The following is a 10,899-nucleotide window of genomic DNA, read 5'->3' on the forward strand; positions in this document are numbered from 1 at the left end:
TGTCTGCAAACCCACTTCTAAAATCTACCCGGTGTCATTAACCTGATGTTAGGCAGTCCTGATGACTGTTTAAGAAGTTCTTCTATAAGCAGCTAATGTGTTTATCATTTGCCAATCTTTTTTCTGTAACTGGTACATGCTGGTTCATAACACAGTGATAGAGATCGAATGTATTCACCTAAACAATGAAGGATATGGATAGTGACTCATCATACTCTGTCAATGTCATTTACGTCTGAGTAGAATTTGAGAGATTGTCATAATACCACCTTCAATTCCACTTTCAGTCATAACGGATATATCGATTGTCAGAGTTATAACTGAGACCACATGTCATAAAGCTCGCATATTGAGCTGGTCCTGGGGTACTGTAATAATGTTGTTTCATGCATACAATTCTAAACTCCTAAAAATATCACACATCATTAGTGTATCTGCCATTATGTGATAGTCACAAGATCACAGAGCACGTTCAGTTTGAAGTTGTCACACAGTCCACATGCTAGTAATCATAATCTGATATATATATATATATATATATATATATATATATATATATATATATATATATATATATATAGATATATATGCTTGTGTGTGTTTGTGTGTCTGTCTGTTTTATGACGCCAAAAGGTGTAATTGGTTCAACTAACTTCTTATCTTTTACATTTTTTTTACCAGACATGTAGGGAGATGAGACATGTATGGAGATGGCATATGAATCAGACTTGTAATGGTTAAAATTGTCTGCAGATTTAATGGCTAAAATAACATTTCTTTGCCATGAACCTATTGATTATGAAATGTTTGTTGAATGAATTTTAATTTTTTATTATTATTTGGTATTATTTTGATGTTATCTTGGTTTTTTTTAATACATTTTTTTATACCTCAGTTCAATGAAATTAGATGGTTGTTGCCTTCGTGAAATCAGAAAAGATCTTGCTAGTCCAGTTCTTTTCTTGTTGTTATTAGTTGAACTGAAAGGGTAGTTGCCTTGTTTTTATTGAAGTCAGATCAGCCAGATGTCGCTGCATAATGTAGTTATCTAAAGTGTTTTTAACTTGTACCATTGACATTAATCTGGTGTCATAATAACCTCAGCTTATGACCAGTCAGCACAGTCCACTGTTACACTTTAATATTTGAATCAAAGAGAGTGCAGGTGAACCCTGTTTAATATGAAAAAGTTGTTGGCGGAGGCAAGACACTAACCACCAACCTTTCCTTCGAAAATCCAGTACTTACACCAGCTGTGCTATCCTAGTAATTGTGACACAATGTCAGGATATAATGGTTTTTCGCAACCTGTCCCTCTGTATAAAATAGTGCAATATTTAATTGCTTGGTGTGTATTGTATGTTATGATTTGTGTTGTATTTAAAACTGTGCTGGATTTAATTAATCCCCATAATATCAATTATTGCCTAACGTGGCGCACATATCCCGGACGGATATAGACACAACATTTTGGAATAATAGTCTCTGCCTTTTAATTTTCGGGTCATGTATTGACTCTCTTTACCTGGTACATGTACACGATTAAATGCATACAGAACAATCTAAAACTTGTTGGCTAGATTTTTGATATCCCAATAGTAGTATTTATTACAGTAAGGTTTCAGCAGTAACATAGTTGGCGTTATCGCGGTCTCACATTTTTTGAACCCCATTTGTCATCTTTAGTTTTGACAGTTTGGTGAGTAGTGATGTGTCAGTGTTTGTGAAAAATAAATCATGTCCCGTTGATCCCGTATTATAATATCTCATTTATTTACATGATTGACATTCAGTTTCATATAGTGGTTCATATGTCATACTCGGGACAAAGACACAAGTCGCAGAATTCATTTTGCCTTTCAGTAATCTTGACCTTTAGGAGGTAAATGTGGCTCTGGTACGCAACTCGACGTCTTCACATGCTGTCTACCTTGCCAATGTTTCGTTAAAATATATTCAGTGTTTGAAGGTTATACTCTGGCCAAAGGTAGAAGTCGGAGGATTACATTTTTCCTTGGAGTGACCTTGAATGATAGGCAGAGGGTTGATCTTGGGAACGCGACACACTATTTCGTCATGATCTATACATGAAAAAAAGTTTATTAAATATATTCAGCTATTCGAACTTTGTACTCCGGACAAGGACAAAAGTCAAAGCACATACGTACATTTTCCTTGCCCCTTGGCTTTAGGCAGGAGATGTGGCGGTATTGTACACGTCTAGACATGTTATATTCATGGGCCAAATTTCATGTGAGTCTTTCCATCCGTTATAAAGTTAAGAGATGGTTGGAAACCCCATATATGTTAAATTTTAAAAGTATAGGACCTTTCAGAAATCAAAGCAAAATGTTAATTTTCATTATGTAATAGGCTGACTGGATTTTGAAATCCTAAACCATAAAAAGCTTGATTTCTCTCCTTTAAAATTTTGTTGGAATCTTTGTTTGAAGCATTGCATGGTCCGACTGTAATTCTTGGTGTGTCTCGGTGTGGTTTGACGACGCTTTGATCTTGTCTCCTTGGCCTGCGTTGACATTGTTAGCCAAAGTGTATACTGAAAGACAACAGAAAAATCACAAGTAACTTCTCTTATTTTGAAGTATATATTTGAATCTCTACCTCTCTAAAACATGCACACGTATTCATTATTTATTAATTGTAGAGTTTCTACTCGCTCCTGGACTACGAGTGTTCCAACCTGGCACTCGACAGCGCCCAAGAAGTACCTTTTTCTCCTGCTCCAGTGTCCTCTTTTCTGCCTGAAGCTTAGCCACCTTCTCCTTCAGATTGGACACTTCTTCAGCAAGATCGTCTCTCTCCGCCTCCGTGTCAGCCAGATGCTCGCTTATCTCCTTACATTGTTGTTCCTTCTGTTCAAGGAGATCTTTCAACTCTATGATTTGCTTTTCATAAGCTTCTGTCTCCTTGTCTGCTTTTCTCTTGTTCTCTTCTAAGAATACCATGCGGTTTTGTAGGTTATTCGAAGAGTTCTTTAATTCCTTAACATCTTTCTTTAACCTCTCACTCTCTTTGTCCTTTTCTTTCATCTTACTCTCAAGACTATACAATTCCTCTTCAAACTCGGATTTCACCTTTTCCAACTCAAGTTGAAGTTCGGTTATCTCTCTTCTGAGCTGGTTTTCATCCTCTTCGCTTTTGTACTCCATCTTCGTGACCCGACTCGTTAACTCCTCAACAATGTTCTGGTGTTCCTCAAATTTCTCATGCAGAACTCCTCTATTTTCCTTATCGGTTACTATTTCTTCTCGTAACTCGGCGATATCAATCTGAAGCTGTCGCATTCTTGTTTCGTCTCTAGCAGAAAGCTGCCTCTCCATGGTTTCATTCTGGGCTTTCAAGGCGAGAACCAGTTCTGACTTTTCCCTCTCCAACCTATCTTCCTTGGCCTTCAGATCTTGTTGCATCTTACGAAGATTCTTCTCTATCTCTATCAAGTCATCTTCCTTTTTGTTCAGATTAATCTCTTTGGCTTTCACAATCTCTTCTCGCATTATCAAGATATCCTCTCTGGTTTTATCCGAAGAAAGTATTGGTTGGTTTGAATGACCGGGTTGAATTTGCGGTCCCATTTTCTCTGAAGTGCGACCGGAGTCAGGAGACGTAGCAGCTGACCATTCGCTGATTTGCAGACTCTTCCCTTGTGCGTTTTCAGGGCGTTCTGTAAACATAAAGACATTTCTATAACTGTAATTAGTTTAATCAGTCATTTAAAAAAACTAAACAGATTACAAGCGGATATCGGAGTTTACAACATTTATTAGACGTGACATCAGAATCCTTTAGCATGGCTCTGTATGTTTGACTTAGGAACAGTCATACATGATCCCTACGCGAGGTAAATACAAAGAAAATGATGGAAATCTAACACCTTTCTCCTTGGAATACCTTCAAAACATAAACGCGAAGGAAAGTATATCGCTAAACTTTATGAAAGATCTTTCATTTATATCAAATCCATATGCAATTAAGAATCTACGGATATGATATGTTAAATACTGACAGAAAATCTAAAAGAAAATCCGAAACCTACGAATGGTTTATTGTTTGAAAATAAGGTTGCAATCATGACATTTGCAAGAGATATAAAGGAAGGAGAAGGTTTGTTACCAGTCAACGAACATCGAAGAATACAGAAATCATAGCACGATCGATTATTTAACATGCACAGATAGACAGGTTGACTTAGCTCTTCTTAGTTTATGTTATTTGCGATACATGCCGTCACTATGTACAAGTAAGAGTGTTTAAGTACAAGATTGCCAGATATTTGACATACATGTTTCCTCTAGTTTACAGATTGTACTGTGGAGATTGAAGGAGGGTGGGGGCTTTCTCTCTCACGAACTTGTGACTAGGTGTGGCAGGACACTGATTTGAGGTTTCTAACAATGTTGTTGTGTTGTTTTTGGGGGTGGGAGGTTGGGGGGGGGGTCTTCTCAATTTCTTGGTCCTTGGTCTTGATTTCTAGGGGTTATTGTTGCTGTTAACGGGTCAATGCATGGAATTAATTTTGTTGGCCAACTGTCAAAAAGCACGTGGTTCGTTTAGAGTGGAATATAAATCCGTTCTCAAAACTTATCTAGTTCTGGCCCAGGTAGTTCTTTAACTGAGAGTGAAATTTGAAACTTAGGTAACAATGAAAGACAGCGCTATCAATGTCTTGACTGTTACCAAATTAAGTTATAACACAAAAGACTCTTGCACGCTTGGCTGTATATGGGTCGTTCTTTCTTGTGCAATTTAAAGGGACTGTAGCTCACGCTTCTTGATCTCGAGGCCAAGATCATCGAGCAAATTCATCTGACTAATTTAAATCAGAAATTGAAATCAAAGGTCATTAAAAATAACAAAGATAGAGGATAGTAAGGGAGTACATGGCAGAACAAATGCATTTTATATTTATATATGTGCTTTGTCATTCAACGTCCTTTACAGTGTAAAACCTCTAAAACATTAGGTGTCCAAAATATTCTCGCTATATTTTTCTTGTTATTTTGAAGTAATGACGATTATGGTTCAAAATTTCCAATTTGAAGTTGAACTTTTCTGTTCCAAATTGCTAAATCCAGGATAAAGTTAGTGCCACATGTCTTGATCACTTAAACCATCCATAAACTACAACACCCTATATTTTCGTAAAGCATAAACTACAAAAAATTTATCTTCAGTAGGCAGCATATAATATTAGCGCGTCTACTTAATTGTTCATTAGAAATTAATCACGGAGAAAGAGATTTGATGATATAGTTTTGTAAAATACTTCCACGCTTACAACAAATTACTTACAGTACGGATTACATTACGCAATATTTTTTTTTTCTTTCTTTAAAGAAGATCATGGTTTTGATGGTTAAGTGGGAAAATTAGGATGTGTGAGTCTGTAGAGAGAGAGAGAGAGAGAGAGGGTGGTGGTGTCGGGAGAGAACCTTTTTCTGCTGTCGAAGTTGGAGCTCGCGATTTCCGTGCAGATGGTACCTTTCTGTTGTCCTTCTTTATCCTGAAGCTGTCAACTGGAGAATTGGTACCGTCCATATTGATAGCAAGTTTCTGCACGAGATGTTCGTGCCCACACTCCATCAGGACTTCCAGAAACTGGTGATAGCGCTCCGTGGTGAACTTCATCACATGAGACAGATAATCCTCGGTACGCTCAGACTCTGGCACAGGTTTAGCGCGCAATCCCATCCAGTAATCCAGGGAAATTAGGCGTCTCTGGATCAGGTGATCTGCAATGTCCCGCATTACGATTGTGTTCTTCAACTCGTGCCATTTGCTGGTTAGAAGTTCATTTAGTGTTTTCTGCCATTTCAGATCCATAACTGTTTTCTTTCACTGAATGCGTTGTTCTTATTCCACGTCTATGTCCCCAACAGCGTTAATTAAATACCAGTTCAGATATGTCCTATTCAAAAATGACTCATCTTTTTCTTCGATAGTTTAACCTTGTCCACATTCACTATCAGAATTACTCTCTGTTAATGCCACATTAGGATTCCAAACTATCTTATTGTGTTTTTATTTTAGTAAAACCGTTGTCTTCTCTGAAAGCAGGTCCTCGTCTCCAAAAGTTATTTCAACCATACCTTCATATCACCAACGACGAATGTAAATTATAATTTAATATCCATTTTTAATACATGGATTTAGCGATGATGTTTCCCAACACGAATCCAAATCTCGCGAATTATATAATTGATTGACAAGGTATTGTATATCTTAGATGAATTCAGTGCTCACTTATACACCACTATGTCAGATTCATTGCTACTTTACTACTCTGTAGTAATGAAAATTTTGTTTGTGCTATCCAGGTAAAATATTTTACATGAAAGATTTGCTCTATTACGAAATCAGCAACATTTCGCGAATCTTTCGCACAAACTGTATTTTTGTTGTTCGTTTCACACATTTGAAGTAATCAAAAAACGTACCTGAAAAAATCCCTGAAATTTATCGCGAAACGATCTTAGACATTCATGTTCATTCATTTGTATTCAGAACAATACCAATATCACCTTTCAGTGATTTCACAAGTTGGCAAATTTTCCAACACGGCCAGTGACTCGATAAACGTGGCCAGTTATGTTAAACGGGACTTAACTCAAACTGACCAATAATCCATTTCTCTGTGTATTACGTCCCTTACTAATGGTAGTCTTCTTGAATGCGATCATCTATTTGCACGCGATGGCTCAGTAGTCCTGACTTGATTTGCATACTTTATGATATGGGATAGGTAGAAGTCCGCTGTGATTACAGAGACGGATGCTTACCTCATCCGTCTGTTTTGTGGTTTCATTGGAGATGACACTGCCTATGTATTTGAAGCTGTCCACAATTTTCGATTGAGTGATGTCAATGGTGATGACTGGCTGTGGCGCACTGGTACTTGGGGCTAGCTGGTCCCTTGCTGTGCTATTGGAGGTATCACACCACTATTATAACCTCTCTTTTCGCGTAATGGCGTCTGTTATGTGATGTGATTTGCATTTTTAACGTAGCTTTAACAATTTTTCAGTCATATCGCTACGATGTCTGCAGTGTGGCAGTTTATAGTGATATCTAGCACTGGGGTATCATGCCGCAGACATGTAGCATGATGTCCCACCCAGTCACATTATCCTGACACCTGGCCGACCAGTCCTAACACTAACCTCTTAATGCTGAGCGCCAAGCGAGGCAGCTGTTAGTACCGTTTTTGTAAGTCTTTGGTATGACTCGGCCGGGGATCGAACCCACGACCTCCCGCATCCGAGGCGGACGCTCTAACCACTAGGCCACCGGATAATGGCGTCTAGAAACTATCTCTTCTCAAACCCTTTATCTTAGACATGTTCTGAACCACTGTAGTAATGTCAACGATTGGATAATTATGTATCAAAAAAATGTCACTCTTAAGCTTCCAAAAATGTAATCACCGAAAAGCCATATGTGTCTTATGGACAGTATCGAAGATATATGTGGCAGTACATTCATCATCTGTGGTGCTTGTGTCATTATACATGGTAGTTATGTTAGCATATATGGTGACTGTACAATAACATGTGGTTATTATGCTTATATACACGGATGTTATGTCATTGTATATGGTGGTTATGCAATAATAGATGGTGGTTATGTTATTATATGTGGTGGTTATTACATTGTAGGTCGTGTTGTTTCTGTGATATATGTGGTGGTTATTACATTGTAGGTCGTGTTGTTTCTGTGATATATGGGGTGGTACGCTGATTATATGTAATAGTGCTTTTGTTGTGTGTGTGCTGCTTTTTTCATTATGTGTGGTGGTACTTGTGTTATTAATTTCATCATACGCTGCGGTATTTTAATTGTATGTAACGGCATTTTCATGTTCGTTTTATGTTATGTGTATATTCAGTGGATCTGATGGTAATTTCACAATACTTGGTGGGAGCTTCGTTATTATATATATATATATATATATATATATATATATATATATATATATATATATATATATATATATATATATATATATATGCTGAATGTTGTTAGTAATACGATTTATCTTCATTATGGCTGCCACATGAGCAAGGGATGTTTATTCGTGTTTGTGTGTGCATGTAAGAGAGAGAGAGTGAGAGAGAGAGAGAGACCCCGACACGGTCTTCATGATATAAGTATATAAGTATTATATATACGTTGAGTCCTCACCTAAGTATATAAGTATTATATATACGTTGAGTCCTCACCTAAGTATATAAGTATTATATATACGTTGAGTCCTCACCTAAGTATGTAAGTATTATATATACGTTGAGTCCTCACCTAGGCCACTAATTAGTTTATTTTCACTTCTCAAAAATCAGCACCATACAACCATGAGACAAAAATAGTTTAATAAACATCATGAATATCAGGCCAGTACCAAATTTGTAATTTTGCCTTCAACAACCAGGAACCTCATGATAAAAATTAAAACACTACATCATTAATTTAAAATAAATAAACATCAATATAAGAGGTTATAAACATTAGTAAATAAAGCATTATTAAATCCCCGTAACCTAGTGTATATTGTTACAATTTTATATAATTTTTACTATTAAAATTCGTAATTGGAATAATTAAATTATATACATTTTTGTATTATACATTAATAATAAAAATAAATTGATATAATTTCCTACCTCTAGCTTAAGTTTTAGGGTTTCATGAACTAAATACGTCTAGTCTAATAGATAACTTGTTTTATTATATATTTCATAAGGAACTTTTGAAATTGATCAGTGGGAGAAAAATGGCATATCTACTTTTATAGCCACAGTGTCGGTGTCATGTTTGGAAATACTTTTCCAATTTAGGAAATATATCTGTCCTTACGAGTGTTATTCCTCCCTTCCCCCCCCCCCAATGGACCGCTCCGGTTTGCTAGTGGTAAGATCGTCCGCCTCGGATGCAGGAGGTCGTGGGTTCGATCCCCGGCCGAGTCATACTAAAGACTTACAAAAAGGGTACTAACAGCTGCCTCGCTTGGCGGTCAGCATCAAAAGGTTAGAGTTAGGACTGGTTGGCCTGGTGTCAGGATAATGTGACTAGGTGGGACATTATGCTACATGTCTGCGGCATGATGCCCCAGTGCTTGACGTCACTATAAACTGCCGCACTGCAGACATCGAAGCGATATGACTGAAAAATTGTTAAAGCTACGTTAAAAATCCTAATCACACACAAACACACACACACACCTCCCCCAACACCCTCTCTCTCTCATTCAAGACGAACATATCTTAAAATGTTAAGACTGTAGACCCTATAGTATAAGGAGGCGCCATCAAAAAATGCCTTAAAACGAACGCCAAAACAACAAAATATAGGCTTCAGGTATTAACTTTTTAAATTGTTTTTCTTCATGAATTATGCGAATTATTAGTGACTGCATTTACATGACCTGTTGTTATTTGATATTCAGTGTGATTCGTACAGGAAGTCTGACATTTTCACACTACGACAGTCAGATACATTTTTAGGGAATAGGTCTCTACATATTCATGTTTAAAAACAACGGAGAAATCGGACACTGATGAGTGCTGACTGCAAACCGAAATTAAGTGACAAATCAAAATTTGAGTGCAACGCTTGTTATTGAAATAGACTGCAAACTTACCAAGGCCAAATACTTCACGTTTCAGTGCAGAAAAAAAGTTAAATAAAAAACCAAAATTCCATACGAGTAAATTTAAACTCATTAAAATACGTTTATTTAAGTATGTTATGACCGGTTTTTGATGTTTCTAACTACCCCCACCCCAACAAATAAAAAATATTAATACATAAAACGAATATTTAATATATGACAAGTCATACTGAGGCGATAATAAATAATATTTCAAGAATACATAACTATTGCAGTATTTAAAATTTTACATCCTTTATTTACACTAGCAGACCAATAAAATGCCTCACTCACTCTATCACGGATTCTAGCAAGAAAGTTTCAAATATGAAATTTCATGTTTATTAAAATATAATTGCAGTTTTGTATTAACATAGAAGATGATTTAGTTTCGAAGTAAGAAATGGGAAGATTAGTATGGATAGGTTCATTATTTTATTTGCATTTCCTTGTTTGGAAATATATTCGCCTGCCTCTCTCTCTCTCTCTCTCTCTCTCAGTATTTACGGAGATGGCTCTGTCTGTTCTTTTTTTTTTTGGGGGGGGTATAACTAGTTAAACTGTTTGCTCTTTCCAGGATTGAATACCTGAAGTGTTAAATAAATGGAGTAAAAGCATGCCAAAATATATTTAACAAGTGTCACTACAGCTTTTAACAAAATAGAAAACAAGCAAATAAGTACATGAATGAATGACAGCACAACGACTTAACAGGTACATCAACTGGAATCGAAAATGTTCGAGTTTTCATGCGCCATATTGTCGCACTTCATGCAGGGAAATGTATGATCTCCCCAGCCATCGTCATTTAAAGAAAAGAAGAAAAATAACCAGCTAAAACAAAACAAAAAATGAGCGGTTTTCTCCGATATGGATCGCGGAGCATGACTAAAGAAGGCGTCTTGATTAGTTCCAGGACTTGCTTGTGAGGATTGTGAGAATGAATGTCGTTGTTGATTTTCTGCTGATGACTCAGGTGAAGGATCATCAGTACCATTTACATTGACCACCTGTGTTTTCTCATCTGAACTTTGCTCAAGTAACTAAAGTATCGACTACCTCCCTAAGACCCGTAATTTACATAAAAATGTATCGTACGTTGATACCTTGTAAATATGATTAGATATAGACTTATTGCTTTATTATATAAGTCAGGAAACTGGTTTAATTATGCCTCTCTCTCTCTCTCTCTCTCTCTCTCTCTCTCTCTGTGGCAACTGCATTTGATACGTACTCGT

The 10,899-nt window shown here is 36.7% G+C and overlaps 1 protein-coding gene across 1 annotated transcript; it reads right to left on the reverse strand.

Annotated features, from left to right (window-relative positions):
- Positions 1 to 1,749: 1,749 nt before the first annotated feature.
- Positions 1,750 to 6,309, reverse strand: LOC149787522 (uncharacterized). The gene is made up of 2 exons (XM_089973649.1): positions 5,451 to 6,309; positions 1,750 to 3,682 (listed from the first exon to the last, which is right to left on the reverse strand). Exons 1-2 carry the CDS (start codon positions 5,839 to 5,841, stop codon positions 2,649 to 2,651), a joined length of 1,425 nt encoding a protein of 474 aa, XP_089829775.1. The 5' UTR covers positions 5,842 to 6,309; the 3' UTR covers positions 1,750 to 2,648.
- Between the last annotated feature and the right edge of the window lie 4,590 nt (positions 6,310 to 10,899).

The sequence above is a fragment of the Sinohyriopsis cumingii genome, chromosome 11 (genome assembly GCF_028554795.1).
Source record: "Sinohyriopsis cumingii isolate HCF-2022 chromosome 11, ASM2855479v2, whole genome shotgun sequence".
NCBI lineage: Eukaryota > Metazoa > Mollusca > Bivalvia > Unionida > Unionidae > Sinohyriopsis > Sinohyriopsis cumingii.